Source organism: Ceratosolen solmsi, unplaced genomic scaffold (assembly GCF_000503995.2).
Source record: "Ceratosolen solmsi marchali unplaced genomic scaffold, CerSol_1.0 scaffold2, whole genome shotgun sequence".
Classification (NCBI taxonomy): Eukaryota; Metazoa; Arthropoda; class Insecta; order Hymenoptera; family Agaonidae; genus Ceratosolen; species Ceratosolen solmsi.
In genome coordinates, this window is record NW_011948422.1 from 50,892 (window position 1) to 67,944 (window position 17,053).

Consider the following 17,053-nt stretch of genomic DNA (forward strand, 5'->3'; position numbering starts at 1 on the left):
GTATAGGCAAGAAAATACAGGCGTGGATGAGGCTTCGATGCCGTGTCAGTTTGTTATTTATTTTAGATTGTCGTTAGGGTTTTGCTGCTGCATCAACATAATGAATATTTTTATTAATTAGCTAATTGATCGAGCTAATTTTCATTTAGAAACCTGTGATTGATGGTGATTTCTTAGAGAAAAATACCCACGAGAATTATGGTACTAAGACACCGTTTACTGTGGTACTTCGTTCTATTAAGGGAGCAAATGTTACTATGTCTTTAAAAAGTTTCTGACAAATGCAATAAGAAATATACAATTTTATAGATTTAATGGATTTGTAAATTAACTTAAAATGGACAATATAATCTCTTTGAAATTGAAATATATGCAACCTTCTGCTCATTAATTTCCACATAATTATGGAAAATATATCAGTATTTATGTGCTTTTAAACAATTATTATCGCTTGAAAAATGTTATTAGTACGTCAATATTTAATAATTTTTAATAATAGTAATATTATTTTTATTTACTTAATGCCATGTAATTTTTATAGATTTTAAAAATCTTACGTCTATTACAATTAATATACTTTTGACTTTTTACCTTTATCTCGTTATATTTAAAATTTTATTAATTTGACATTTAATATTATATTTCTGTTTTTCCAATGTAAATATAATCCATCGAAAAACTGTATAATTACTTATTGTTCTAATATTAAGGAAAGCACATGATTTCTTTTGTGTATTTTTATCTTTACAATACAATTTTCGATAATATCTATTTTGTCACTTTCTCATTTAAATATTGTTTTAAATATTTTATTCCTAAGTTATATTTATCTATTCGTATTTGTATAATATGATTATATAAAGATTGATGTACATTATATCAGAATTTGGAATGAGTTACTTTATTATGATGTGATTACATATAAATCTTAAAACTTTAGATATGATGACAACATTTTTTGTAACTTATAACATAAAGAAAAAAATAATCTATAAAATACATTTAATTAAGGTTGATTTTATTGTTCATTCAGTATTTTATTCGTTCCCTCTCATTGTATTTTATCTACTTATCACTCTTTTGATAAATTAATTTTTTATCGACCGTTTGCTTTTATTATAATTATAATATGATTGTACTTTTTTTTCTCTCATCCTTCATTGCATTATCATTATTCATACGATACAAGGTGTTCACGAATCACAATTATGATATTTAAAAAATTCAATTTGTATGCAGTAAGATTTTATATAGAATTGTATGATTATAAATTATTACATAGAAATCTACTTGGAGTTAATTAAGCATAATATTTCAATAATACTTTCACCATAATATTTAGACATATTAATTGAAATATATTTTATTGTTAGCACTCGCTTATAAATATCGAATAGTTTACTACAATGATTTACTCACATACCGATCATACTATATAAATGTGTTTCGTAAGCGATTTTAATCTATGGCATAAATACTTCCAACTAGAATATCTCCTCATGTACGTTCCTTACTTATTATTTATTTCATTGTTATTTTATGTATTTAAATTATATTTAATTCTGTTTCAATTATATTGTTCGAACTGTGCATTATAAATTAAATGGTGTTCTTGAGAAAATTTTTTTTATTTTGATTTAATTATTTAACACCAATTCATCTGAATCTTTGATTTGATCGTGGTTTTATTTACAAAGGTATAACGCAACTAATCCACAAAATGGTTTATTTACCGTCCCTATTGTATTGTATAATTATTTTTATAAGTGATTATGATTGAGTCATTAAATCACTCTAAAATTTGTATTTTGTTTCTCTAATTATTTTAAATCTTAATAAGAAAGATAAATTACATAAATAATTGTTGGATTAATAATTTTCAATAAGTGTTTCAATTACGTTGTCATTGATTAATACATTTTTAATATAGTTCATAGTAAATGGCTAAAGTATCTTTGTAAAATTCATAAGATTTTTAATACATTTCAATGAATATCGATACACATAAGACTTTCCTTTCCGCAATTTTATTTTATTTTTTTTTATTTATTTTTTGTAATGTTTTATAATGAGTCTAATCGATTATACGTGCTGACACTAGATGAGATAATATGTTCACAACATATGCAGCCGTACTTGATCATTGAACGGAAAAGCAAACGAAGCACTCTACAAGTCCCTTCTTATATTTATCAATGAAGAATCTGCGATTAAACTGTAAAATCTTTTTATTATTATGCAAAGAATGCAATCGTCTTCCTCATCCATTTTCTTGCTTATATTCCCTTATAAATTATTATAAACATTCAATTATTTCAGATTAAGATCGCGGTGCAATTTTGCATAGATAAATCGGCAAATACCATCTTGTGCACGCCCAGCAATAGTGAAACTGGAAGTGATAGCGCTGGTAAGGAGAACATGACAATCTTTTAAACTCAACCGTTCACTCGTCACTTCTTGAAAGAGAATCTAGGCCTTTGTTGGTCCACCTACGTAACGTCATGGAGACCGAGGAGCTCACGAAATTGGTCGACGATATTTATAAGGTATGTAGAATGTTGGATAGCCTTTTGTTTCGTATAAGTGAATTGCTATGAGCATACGTTATTGGACAATGTATAGTGCTCATTGATTTTCGTATTTTGTAAATAATTTTAATAATTTTGAGAAAATGTATTTGTATACGTTGAGATTCAATCACTCGACAGCCTCATTATATCAAATAAATTATATAACGGGATGTTCTTTAAATTGGCTCTATTAATTATTTTTAAAATAATATAAGGTAAAGGGTCAAAGATATTATAAGTGCTTTCGTTGGGATAGGTAAACGTGTTAAGTAGTGTTAATGAGTTATGTATGTCAAGACAATGCATGACGATATACATTCTTTTTACCGGAATGTTTAATAGAAGTGCTTTTTCATTCTCCGTATGAAATAGCATTTTAATCACCTCTATTTTTCTTTAACCTTTGAAGAATATTACACTGCGAAAATGGTAAGTCTTTATTAAATACTGTTTCTACGTGATACCGTTTTCTTTAGCACGAAATAATTAAATGTTAAATATTTATATTTATACTTTTATACAAGTTTCATTCGAAAAATATGATTACTCTATATGATAACATTTTCTTTTAGATAAATTGATCTTTGTAATTATCATGAAAATGGTAAAATAAAATAAAATAGGTCTTTTTTGCTAAGAGATTTTGAAAATTGTTAGGGTTCGAATTTACCATATGACATATTTCCTACTTGTCTCTATTTATTCAGTATCTGTATTTATGACGTTATTTTCTCTCTATTGTCAAATTTAAATTAATTGTTAAAATTTTGTTTACGTATAGCAAAAAGGAAAGATTTTTACTAACTTTTATAATTTACTGTCAAACTGTAAATTAAAATCTTCGACCAATCTATCACATCCATAAGGAAGAAATTTGATCTTAGTAACCTAATATCTATAATACGCAAAATGTTTAAATTTAAAAAGACTTTAAAAAGACATTATCCAAAGTTAAATATTATTCAACATCCCCGTTATGTTTATATCTTCAGTTTCGATAGATCGGTCTTTTATATCTTAAATAATTAATGCCCTTTTTCACCATTATTGACAATGCACGTAAATCCGTAAACGCGTTTAAGATCAGCCAGAATATCTCATTGCCAAAGTAAGGCTGGGATGATCCTTATTCGCAGAGGATCAGCGGTGCACAATGCAAGCGAGCGAGACGCCGGCCAAGATACGATCTTCGGAGTATAATGATAATCCTGACTCACCCTCGCCGCGCCTCCCGATAACGATAGCGGAAATGCCTCCCTTGAATGGAGTTACGCCAGGCGACTTCGTGTATACAGACGAAAACCAGTTAGGAGGGCATCACAGGGTCCGTAAGCGTCAGCTGTAGGTGCGTAAGAGGATGAAAAGGGGATAAATTGAAACCTGGTATATGTATGGCACTGGGAGGTTCTATTATGAGCATCATACTTGATAAAATACATGCAGAAAATGGATTTTCAAATTCACAGTAGCTACTTGCAATTCTATATTTACGACTACTAATACTTTCATCGACCATTTGTTATTTAATTTACCAACGATGCATACCAATTGAACGTTAGAAATATTTTTATGGATATAGTCAGGTTCGTTATACATTTTTCAATTAATGATTACTTCAATTTTACGTTAAAACGTCGCTCCATTACTCTGTAAAGGTAAGTGATAATTGCATAAGTGATAATTTGCTAGAGTTTATTTTTTGACTATTGATTCATTCTAAGCAACTCAAGAGAATAAACGAGTTACATGCATTTTATTATCATTCAAAATGCCTCGAAAGATTATTATTGCTTATTTAATAATTGTTATTTAAGAAAGAATTACTGTATTCTGGCCATTAAATGTGCCTTTACGTTTGAGCAATCGTTTATTTGAATGATTAAAAAATGTTCGTAAGATTACATTATTCCAATCGCTTATTACAAATAACATAATTTTAAACGTGCATCTAAAAAATGTTTTAATTTATGATGAAAATTATTTAAAAAGTCAGTAACGATCAAATTGGATCTAATATGTACATGTATGTGTACATTCTATCAATGCATTAAGAAATACAAAAATTATACGTTTTATTGTATTTATCGAAATTATTAAATAGTAGTTTCACAACATTAACAAGCACTTGTGCATTGAATTATTATTCCGTTGTACCAACAATATTTTAGTTTTTACATATTTATCTTATCACTGGTAAACATATAAATATAATTTTATAAATATATAATGTAGATGCAGCTAGTAAATAAAATTAATTTATATTTTCTCTTGTCTACTGAGAATAATATCAATACGAATTTTCATGGTATTTAATGAAATTAAAGTCTAATTGTACTACAGTCTTTGAACTTATTATCATAATTTTGTTAGTTAAATTATTCACTATGTAGGCTATGTAAACTTATATGATATGATTCCATACTATAAAGTATAATCATGGTTTAACTTAGAAATTGATTTATTGTTCATAATTTTTTTATATATTACTAAGTAAGAACATCATACTATAAATTACAAAAGGTTATCTTATATTTATTTAAATATACATTTGAATTTTTAACATAAAAGAAGAGAATTTCGTCAAAAATTAATATTACTTGGGCTATTGTAATTATTTTAACTTTTATATTATCAATTTTAACTCTTATTAACATAAGATGTCAAACATTTATAATCATATCGTTGCATATTTAATACAATTTAGTGTATTTAGTAATTTTTTATCTTTCTAAAAAATTCATAAGTATAAAATTATGGAACTATAATTAATATAATTATTAACTAATTCATCTACTAGTCAATTACTCAATATTAGTACTATGTAGAAGATATGAGAAGGAAAATTTGATTCATTGATAAACGTATATTTCAACAATTATTTCCAAAAAATAAAAAAATAACAAGCGAATTTTACATAGAAGAGTTCATGATAATAATGATAACTAATAAAAACGTAGCAAATAAAATGAATTCAACATTGAGTTAAAAGTCGAAGGAGCTGGTATAGGAAACAACAAATGAAAAGAAATTAAAGGGGCATAGAACAAATTTCAGAGAGAGAGAGAGAGAGAGAGAGAGAGAGAAAGACAGACAGACAAACAGACAGCCAGACAGAGACAGAGAGAAATTAATGTAGTGGGAGGGAACCAGAGAATGCGATATATGTGAGAATCAATATCGATCTATAATGGCTTTTCCCAAGGGTTGTACGTGTACCTGAGGTCGACATAGAATTTCTCGATAATTAGGTGTCTCCTCGGAAAATTATTCGTGGTGCTTTAGTAGTTTACTGCTACTGCATTACAAGTATATTTTCACTTTCTAGAATATGCACAAAAGACTGGAAAAATATTAGTTTCCAAGATATAAGATATAAATAAGCTATAGAAAAACTAATTATATCATTCTGGGATATTTCACTTTTAAACTTTTTGTGAATAATAGTTGTTAAAAAAATTTTTCATCCTTTCTTCTGTCACTTGATCGGAATTTGTCATGCTTAAATCATAAGTATAAGTATCCAATTGTGTCGTTTTGGAAAACGATAGATAAGAGTTACATGCATAAATGACTGATAAAGCAGCGCTGAAAAAGGAAAAACATATTAATAAAAAACTTAGCGAATATTTATTGAACACGGTTTAGTAATTATTATGCATAAAAAATGATGAAATATTTTATTATTTTTTATTTATTTTTCAGCATATACAAATCGCTTTAATATTTAAAAGTATTCTAGTATTAAAGTTATTTCAAATTGCTCGCATACATTTAGTACTCATATTAATTGCAAAATTTTTACAAAGTATATTTTCAATTCGATATATTTTTATTTAATATCTATGGCAAATAAAATACATTTTCAAATTAACTTGATTATAGTTTAGATGATTTTTCTTTAAATAAATAAACTAATATTTTTCTAGTCCTATAGAATCTGTATAATAAGTTTTTAAATAAAATTTTTTGAAAAATGTTTTCTATAAATAAATTCTAAAAGAATTATATATATATATCTCTAATAATCTATAAAAATCTAATAATCTAATAATCTAATAATATACATAATATTTCAAATTCAATGAAAATAAGAATTTGGTATTAGTATATAAAGTCCATGTAATAATTATTGTCGATTGCATTCGAACGCATTCACTTAATTCAATTCATAAATTTAAAATGAAGATATATAAATCTTTATTGTATTATGTATATATTCTTTATCTATTTGATTATAATAAAAATGGACTTTCAATATTAATAAAATTATTAGTTGATAATAAAATAAACATTAACACAGGCTTAAAAACTTAAAGCTCATTATCTCATTAATAATGCAAAATTTGAAATCCTGGGACTTGTGTATCCAAAGGATTGAATACCACTTGAATTCAGTGCTGAATTAAGAAACGCGAAGCGAATTAATATTTGATTCGTGCATTTTCGTTCTCTCTTAACATAATACAGAAATGTGACATTCTGCATTATAATATACTGTTTGGCTTATAAAATAAATGTAATCAATGCTATACAATTTACACTACTGCAATATTTAGTAATGAATCGGTAATTTTTTTCAAATTAATTATCCCGAATGATATATTTATTTGAGGTTCGATATTATATAAATTTTCTGAATTGTTCCTATTAACGGCTGGACAAATAATCCGGTAATATGAATAATTACTATTATAATGTGAATTTTTCTGTAATATCAATCTAATCTGTGTTCAAAATTTTAATTATAAATTTTATCGATATTGTAATTTTTGTGACATATGATTATTTTATTTTTCTCTCTATATGTGTAAGTTATTGAACAACAATTATTATTAACAATAATTTATTTGATTAATATATATATATAAAAGAAATTAATGAAAAAATTAAATAAAATGTTAAGATTTATTCCATATTTATGTTAACAAATATTTAGCCAGTAAATTTATTATTGTTACATTAATTATTTACCTAATTAACTATTCTGTTTTATGTATCTTATTATAACTGTTTTATTATATCAATATTTTCAATCGAATTTGTAAAATCAAGTGCTCATAGTATTTTTCATATGACAATGAAGATTTTCATATATACTCTATAAAAGTTAGAAATTGCTTAACAATGAAAAATAAATAATTTATATATTAAATTCAGTTGCATTAGAAGGCAAAGATGAAAGGTAAAGCATTATTGACAGGACGTGTATTGAACTGCCAATCACTAGGTTATCCGAGTATCGTAGTAAACGTCATGTAATACAGTAAACTTCATTCGATCAATCCGTCAAACACTATTACGTACACACTGTATTGTATTTATAAATTCTCTAAACAATAGTATTAACAAAACTATTTGACAAAGTTTCTTTTTTCTGTTTTTAGCTTTTTTCTCGAATATAAAACAACCAATACTAATCTCATTAGATAAGTTATTGTAATTAAGTAAATTATAAGAAATAAATATAGTAGTATAATATTTATGATTTTATTAATGTAATAGACAATGAATGAAATTTTATTTTATAAAATGGATTGATCGAATTAAAATTTGTTCATAAATACTTAGAATTTACTTTTATATTCCAAATCTATTTAGAAATTTATCATTTTCTTACGATTCTTCAATTTTTGTTTAATAAGAAAAATATTATCGAATATAAAGACATTAAAAATGATTGAAAAAACCTTATTCATGTATATATTTTTATCTACCTGATGAAATATGTATTTATAAGCCAGAGTTGAACCACGTATGTTGAACCACGAAGAAGTATTCATTAGAAATTGTAAATATCGAATTTTTCAATGTATCAAACCTAATTTTATTTCATTTTCGATAAAACCATTTGAAAATTATAAATACTAATCTATTTTAATATCATAAAATGTAATATTGATTATAATTATAGCATTAATGCACGATTTTAAATCTCCAATAAAGTTATTTGGAAAATAAAAGTAAATAACGTAAATTAGGATCTTATATTGAGGGAGAAAAGGGAAACAAAAGTAAGGGTAAGACACGATACAGCTTTCTTTATTTCTTAAGAAGCTCATTGCAGTAAATTTGAAAGTAGGCAGAAGAAAAACTATCCTGTAGAAAAATGGGGGATAGAATTGGGCAAATGACGACTCTTGGGTTGCAGCCAATCGAGGGACTTAATAGTATTAAAATAAAAATCAAATGATGTCAAATTTAAATTTTGTAAAGAAATATTTTTTCTTCGAATATAGTCCCTTACTCATTAAACATTTTTGAAGTACGACTACTCTCTCTCTCTCTCTCTCTCTCTCTCCCTCGTGCTCTCTACCATCTATTTGTCTATATATATATATATAGACATAAATTATAGATAAACCGTTATTATATAATTAGTTATAAATGTTGAATTAAATAAGTAGTATTTAGTCTTCTTTATTAAAATTTAATTAATTAATTACTCATTACAAACTTTTATTTAGATTAATCGTTAAATAGGTATTTATATTCTTGTTTTTAATTATTTTCTTAATAAGCTTCTCTAACGTATATTAGATCTTCTTTAGTATTATTGAATATAGAGATCTTCTTTAATATTATTGAATAAAATATGAGCGTAATTTAATTCGATATATGTATGTTGATGTTTGATTGAAGTCATTGCTTATCAATTAAAATACTGATAACCACTCATACATAATCTATTTATATTTTGATTTTAACAATAAAACGCTTTTGAAAAACATTTATCATTAATGTAATACATTTTTGCCATTCAGTTTATTGCTATATAACAATTATAAGTACAATGAATTTTAGAAATTTAGAGCTAAACTTGCAATCGTATTATTTAAATTATGTTCAAATTTCTATGTGAAGAATTATAACTACGGTACCTTAATAATTCTATAATATTTTATAATTTATAGTAAATTCTTTATTATATCAAAACTTCACCGATACATGTATTCATAAATAATGAAAATATTTTAAATAATTTCTCGGATTTAAACGAATTGTTCGAGACTAATTTGCAATGAATTTTAAAATAAGTATATGAAATAATGATACAATATGAAGTGCGACTAAGTCTAAGAAAATATTAGTATAATTAAAATTTTGTTTGATGTTTATATATTAGCAATTAAAATAGAGGAGAAACTTGATATCTGAAATGATCTCTTGTATAAAAATTAAATTTTTTTACCCATGAAGTTTATCATGAAAACTCTAAAGAAAGCTCGTCTACGTAGTTGTTAGTTTATCAACTATCTAATAATTTATGTAAACAAATGCTTTAATTTCAAATTTCCAGAAAAGGATTTTATTTATACATAAACCCGTAGATTCACACGCGAGCTTCGGTTAATTTTCATCTAGATGCCTACATTTTATGTTCGTGGATCGAAGATTAAGTATCATATATCTTGAAATTGGTTTATCATCGTGTGCATCAGGCTAATGTATCCCCAAAGCGTAAACTAGATTCCCTGGTTTCTAATTCACGACTTCCATTATCTTCTGTGTTAGCCTTTTTACTATATTTCTAACTCGAATCTGTGCATTAATTCTATTTGCGTCGATCTCCCTTCTTTACATGCATGCTTATCTGTAGAAAAAAGAGAAATTTTATCATTACTTTATGGCTATTGGTCGATGAAAATATTTAATATATTTATTTATTTGCTCTTAGTTTATTATTTTTGCCGAGGAGCCTTTTTCTGAAAATTTGAATGCGATTTCACCAGAGAGATACGTATAATCGAATTTATGGAAATTTTTTAGACGAATTATGTTTACCAATGCAAGCTCATCATATCATTGCTTGTTTCTCATTTTCCACCCACAATTGCTTTTTTCTGCATTTCTAGCCATACTTCATGTTTGAAAATTATATTTTCTATTCTAGCAATTTAAGAATGTACCGTGACTAGATGACCAAATTATCTGAGCATTTATCTTGTACAATTTTTTTTACTTTATAATTATTTTTAAAAATATCAAATTCGTTACTAAAACTTTCTATTTCCTCATATATTTAAAAATAATTTTTTTTTTATATTAATTTAAAACTGAAGTAGCAAATTCAATGTAATATGTATTCATTAAGTTTTCTTTGAATATTTTATTTTTTTTTTTTACAAATAACCTTCTGCGTATACGTATATGCGAAGATTCATAAATAATTAATATTTAATTAAAATTTAATTTTAGTACAGGAAAAAGACATATTTTAATTATTATCGTTGCTATAAATTATATTTAAAATGATAAACAGATGTCAAATTTTGTTGATTAAAATGATCTGGCATTTCGCACATGATATAATTAATTTTAGAGAAAATGAGGTTAAGCCGTTCCTTTTAATTAATTTTAAAAGCACTATAAAATTCATAATTTTTCTCACTTTTAATCATCATTAATCGTGTCAATTTTTTATAAATGGTCCTCGATAATAAATTAAAGGGACGATATTCTCATATCAAGCATGAGCAAATCGCAGATGCAAACAGGAATCTCTCACGCCATTCGTGAACATTTCGATGGCTTAGACGTTGGCTTCACTCCAATCGTAAGCTTATTTCCCCGGAGAGGCAACTACACTCAATCCGAGACGAGGGCCATTCTGTCCATGTAAATAAAGCTTGTGCATAAGAACGATACACTAGTCGCGTAGATATAGTTTTGAATTCACCAACTTGGCGCCTGGTAATAGCCATAATAATGCTGCGGATGTCGCTTATGCTCAAAGCTCCTGGCCTAAGCGATTTTTATAGAAAATTCCGACTATATTTGTACATTCGTTCAATTATAGTTATTACATATGGTAGTATGTAATAAGTTAATACAGATCTGTTAACATAAGATGATCGATGTGAACCGAAGCATGTCATTACTGTTCATGACTTTGAGATTATGAGTAATCTGTGCAAATATTAATTGTTATTAATTATAAATATGCAAATATTTTTTTCTTTTGTACGGATGAATAATAAAATTTGTAATTCGAGAAAAACATATTAATTATATAAAAGCTGAAATATATTTGAGGTTCTTTAAGATTAATAATGTTCGATTTGTAATTTAAAATTTTTAATTTATACTTTATCCAATATTCAATTTATATGTATATATATGTATAAAAAATATACATATTAAAAGATAAATATTCATATTAGATTGTAACAATTTTTTGTTACTTACTGAAATTGTTTCCTTTAAATCAAGTCAATAGTTTTATTAATTATATTAAATAGGTTTTTTTTTTAATATACTCAATTTACTGACCTTTAAAATTTCATCAAAACATATTTCTTAAAAAAAAATAAAAAAATTAGTTTAGAGTAGCTATTGTATAAAATTTTGAACATATGCATATTTAAAATTATTTTAACAAAACTTGAATATAATTTTCATTGGTATAGATTATTTTAAATATTAAAAGTTTCATGCATTTATTGTGTGAACGTTGGTAATTTGGAAGTTAAAAATACATAAGACGAATGGAAAACATAACATTTTCGTACGTTCCATAAAATGCGAAAGAAGAAAGAAAAAGAAGCTACCATAGGATAGGCAATTTTACTTATTTTTCTTTTATTTTTAGCTCTCTCTCTCTCTCTCTCTCTCTCTCTCTCTCTAAAGTATAAATTTGTAGTCACAAGACAGGTAAGGCTCAACATAAATAAAAAGAAATCATAAACGCATTTTAATAAATTACATGATATACGTCCCAGTATGCTAATTTGAAATATATAAATATTTATATTTACAAATAACTAAATTCTGTTTATTTCCACCACCTCCTCTGGCGGGTTGCATCATGCTTCTTTTCTTTTATAGCATATATAAAGTATTGGCATTCGTTCGGCGTTTCTCTTCTATTCATTTGTATTTGTCCCCCGTATTTGTCTACATACAATAAAAATCGTAATAAGATTACCTATTTTATCGTGTCTTTGTTTATATATTGTGAAATTTATACAGAATATTAAATAATATTAGAACAAATACAAAAATTGTATTTATATTTTATTTTACTATTACCTAATATAAATATCTCAATCAAAATATAATTTATAGAATTTTACCTTATTTTTCGAAAGTATATAAATTTACATAACTATGGAATAAGTTATTTTATAAGATATTTTCAAGATATCTTTGAAATATAATTATCTATTTGTCGGTAAGCAGAATATAAAACATGATTAGAAAACACTGACTAGTCAACATATATATATATATATATATATTTGTTTTCTGAGTATTATAATAATAATTATGTACATTAAATTATATTCGGAAGTAACATGACCCGAAGAATCATTTTTACTATTTTTATTTTTCTTCTTATTGATTGATTATTCATTGTTACTTTAGTTTTAAAAACTTTAGTTTTTTTCACCTTTTGCGAGATAGTGAATATCATTTTTTTAATCATGTATTTTTTTGTTTTTGTTTAATAAGATAGGCATTTTTCATCATTATCTTGTTTCTTAAAATTCATCATTATTTTCTAGATTTTCTTCTCAAAATATAATTTAATTTTTTGTTTATCATACTTTTCGTAAAAATTTGTTTTATGTCTAGAATTTAAAAACTGTTAAATCATCTATTCTCTTGTCTTCGATAAGATTCTTCTCAATTTTTACTACTCTGTGACAGCCTCTGGAGAGTTAAATCTCCATATACGATGATTGATTTTACAAAGGCATGCATGACACACGACTTAGAATTCAAGTCTTTTTTAAATATATTGAATTTGCTTTTTATCCCGATGATTTCACAGCTATAAATATATACGTATGTGTATTTTCCTAATGCTCAACTGTACAAATTAATTTTTTTTAAATTAAATTAAATTTTAAATTGTGTAGACGAGTGGATTTCATAAAGTGAACAAGAGAAAAAGATATGGGGAAGAGAGAGAGAGAGAGAGAGAGAGAGAGATAGAGAAGCGCAAGCATAAATAAGAAATGGAAGATTAAAATATAATTTCGTAAGTGCCGTATTGACAAGTCTACATATAACATTATAGGATAACGCGTTAAAATTTAAATAGAATAAGTGTATTTTATTAGCTCCGTAACATGCATTAATATATGAAAATATTTATTGCTAAAATTTTATATTGACTTATATTATATAGTAAAAAAAACTGATAGAAAACAACAAAACTTTTTTATATTATATTATATATATTTATTGATTTTAATTGTAGATAAGTATATATATTTATTAAAATAAAATATCCTTTTGCATAAAACAAAAGAAAGTAGAAGACAATTTAATTTAACTGATTTCGACTAATGTAAAACAGCACTTTGAAAAATATTTGAGGATGAAAAACCTAAAAATAATTCAAATTTAAGTTGGTACATATAATAATATAATTATATGTGATTCTTTAAATTTTAAAGTACTCTGTTGATTCTGGATAATTCTTTTTTATTTTATGCAATAATCTAAAAGTGCCTTTCCTTACATTTGTAGAAACGAATTTATAGAATGAATATATTGGTAAATAATCGCGTAGAAAATCTCAAACTTAAGTTTTAATGTTTGATTTTAACAAATGAAAATGATTTTAATAGTATATGCCAATAAAATTCTGATTCTATTATTTGAAGAAAAATCTTAGAAAATATGTGTTTCTGAAATAAATAAAGTTATATTATTCTTGAATTTATTGACATTTATAAAATAAATTTCTCATTATTATATTACATACTTCATGCATAGAATAAAGTTTATTCTATAAAAAAACCTTGAATGCTTTATATTTCTCTTTTCAGTGACCATAATTTGTTTTATATTTCAATTTCCGTACATAATTAAATTTATCTAAAAACATGTGGTTTTATTATTTTAATTAAAAAGAAACTTTTCTATTTTTACTATTTTTTTTTATTATTTTACAAAATACTAATGTGTATACATAAGTTCACTTTAATACTATAAATATTAAAAAAATATTTGCAAAATGCATTTTGACGGAATCTGTAAATGTTCGTATTATTTTTTATCAACTGGAATTAGAGATATTTAATGTTATTTAAATTCATGTGGGAATGTGACAGAAAGGGACGGTAAAAGAGAAAAGATAGAGAGAGGGTGTATATATATGCGTGTACCCGTGTGCGTGTGTGCATGTGCGCGCGTGTGTGTGTGTGCAAGAGAGAGAGAGAGAGAGAGAGAGAGAGAGAGAGAGAGAGAGAGTGAGAGTACGGGATAGCGAGAAATAAAGACAGGTAGAGAGATGCAGGAGGATGCAAGATGAGAAAACGAAAAGTGTGAGGGAGAAGTAATGACTTGGTGTCGTGTGAGGATGTGATGGACGAGGGAGGGGAAGATGGTGACATCCCCCAAATGGAAAAGGTTATCGTGTGCAAATGGTACTCTTGGATGGTATATTAGTGAATAACAGAGAGTATAAATAAAGCTGTTGTTGCTTGCTCAATCTATATTTAATTTTTTCATCTCACTGACCTTTTTTCCAAATTCATGTTTTATGTATAGAGTAATTCTTACAACCTACTATAAATGTAATTATTTAGTAATAAATTGAATCAAAGACAATCAAGGATGATGTTTCAAGATTGATATTATTCAAAGACCATCAAATTTAAAGAAATAACAATTTAACAATACTTAAAAATAACAATACTTAAACTTTGTTGTTATTCGATTTTTCGACAATTTACATATCAATGGTTAGATTGAATTTCATTCTATAACCAAAGAGTTTTAGTAGAAATTTAAAAGAAAGTAAATGTAGATAATACATTAATTAAATAAGAAAAATTCGATTAGAAAATTCTTATCATTCATCTTCTTGCGCTTAATAATATATCTCGGTTTCATAAAATGAAAAATACTAATAATTGTGAAAATCATTCATCGTGAAATAAATGACTAACGAATAAACATGCGATGACCTCTAGTTTTGCATTAATGATAGTCGAAGTATGCAAATTGTATATTAACATGAGCAATAAAATCCAAAGTACTAATGAAGTTTTCTGACGGTAAACCTTAAAATGTCGACAAAGCAACTAATACTCATAAACAGGTTTTTAAGATAAGAAATAAACGTTTGATGCACGCACTCTTAAGCATTTTCACAGTGATTAACACCAAGAGAGAAATCTTATGGGAGTCTTATAGGAGTGCCTCTTAACTAGCGAACATTTGGAAAATGTTTAATTTGCTTTTACTTGGTGGAGCGTTGGCTATGCAGGGGAAGAGGCACGTCGCGGGGCCTGTGAAAGCTGCTACTTTCTACACAATAGCTTTTTTTTCCTTTATCCCGATTCGTTCGATTGGAGAGTTCTAAGGTAAGTAGGTATCGTTATTATGATTTACTTTCACGACGCGCAGACCTACGGTGTTACCGATTAAATACGTGAATAGATCGATTGGACATTATCCGGAAATCGCGAAACTTGCCGTCACTGGAATTCACCGCTATCCTTGTTCCATGTTGGACTATGATTGGATTACGTAGGAATTTTTATTATATAGCCAGTGGCTATAACAGTATGAGAAAGACTGGTTAATGGAATTTGATATGTGTTTCATTATTACATATCTAATTTGCCATTGATAAATTTTTAGTTTCTACAATTATGATCGATTTTACTTGTAATACATGCTATTTAATAGAGAATAGCGAAATTTATTACATTTATTAATTACGTGAAGAACAATAACTATTTAAGCTATTGTAATTATTACATCATTATTAATAGTTGGTTTATATATACGAAAAAGGGTTATGTCAATGATAAAAGACATTAACTCTTTTTAAATTTTGATAATCGCTTTTTTTTTTACTGTAGGCTTTCTTTAAAATTATATATAATATATATATATATATATATATATACATACATATTTATTCATATGCATGGATGTACACGGTTATTATATAATTTAAATGTAGTTAATACTTACATAATAACTCTTACGGTACGAAGTGAGATAAAACAGAATTTCTCTATTTCATGCTTATATGATTTTTTATATTCACTACTTTCATGTCCTATTTTTGCTTACAAGATTAAATAATTATTCTCTCACAGTATATCGTTGCCAGATATCGTTGCTAATATTGTTTTTTTTTCAGAAACTCAAATTTAAAATTATAAATAATATGCGGTTATTAAATATAGCTTTTAAGAAATGTCTTAATCGTATTCGATTTTCATAATGATTTGAAATAATTTTGAAAATCAAAATTTCAATAATATTATAAATTAAGAATTTTTTACTAAATAGTTAATAGTTTACTAATAATATGAATATACTTATAATAAATGCTAATTCATATGGAAAAATGAAAATAAAAATTATTACATACACACAAGTATGAAGGTTATTAAAATTCAACAGTTAAATCTATGTTATAAAACAATATATAACTAATGTCGTGAATAAAAACGAACACATAAAGAACTTTCGTATCATAAATTTTAATTAATGTAAGAGTAACA

General features: G+C 25.7%; 1 protein-coding gene across 1 annotated transcript in view; it reads left to right on the top strand.

Annotated features, from left to right (window-relative positions):
- Positions 1–17,053, top strand: part of IRSp53 (Insulin receptor substrate 53 kDa) — a 153,679-nt gene that overhangs the window by 10,131 nt on the left and 126,495 nt on the right. The window contains exon 2 of the mRNA XM_011498988.1: positions 2,320–2,549. Coding sequence (XP_011497290.1) covers positions 2,505–2,549 — 45 coding nt within the window. The 5' untranslated portion in view covers positions 2,320–2,504. The remainder of the gene's footprint in view (positions 1–2,319; positions 2,550–17,053) is intronic.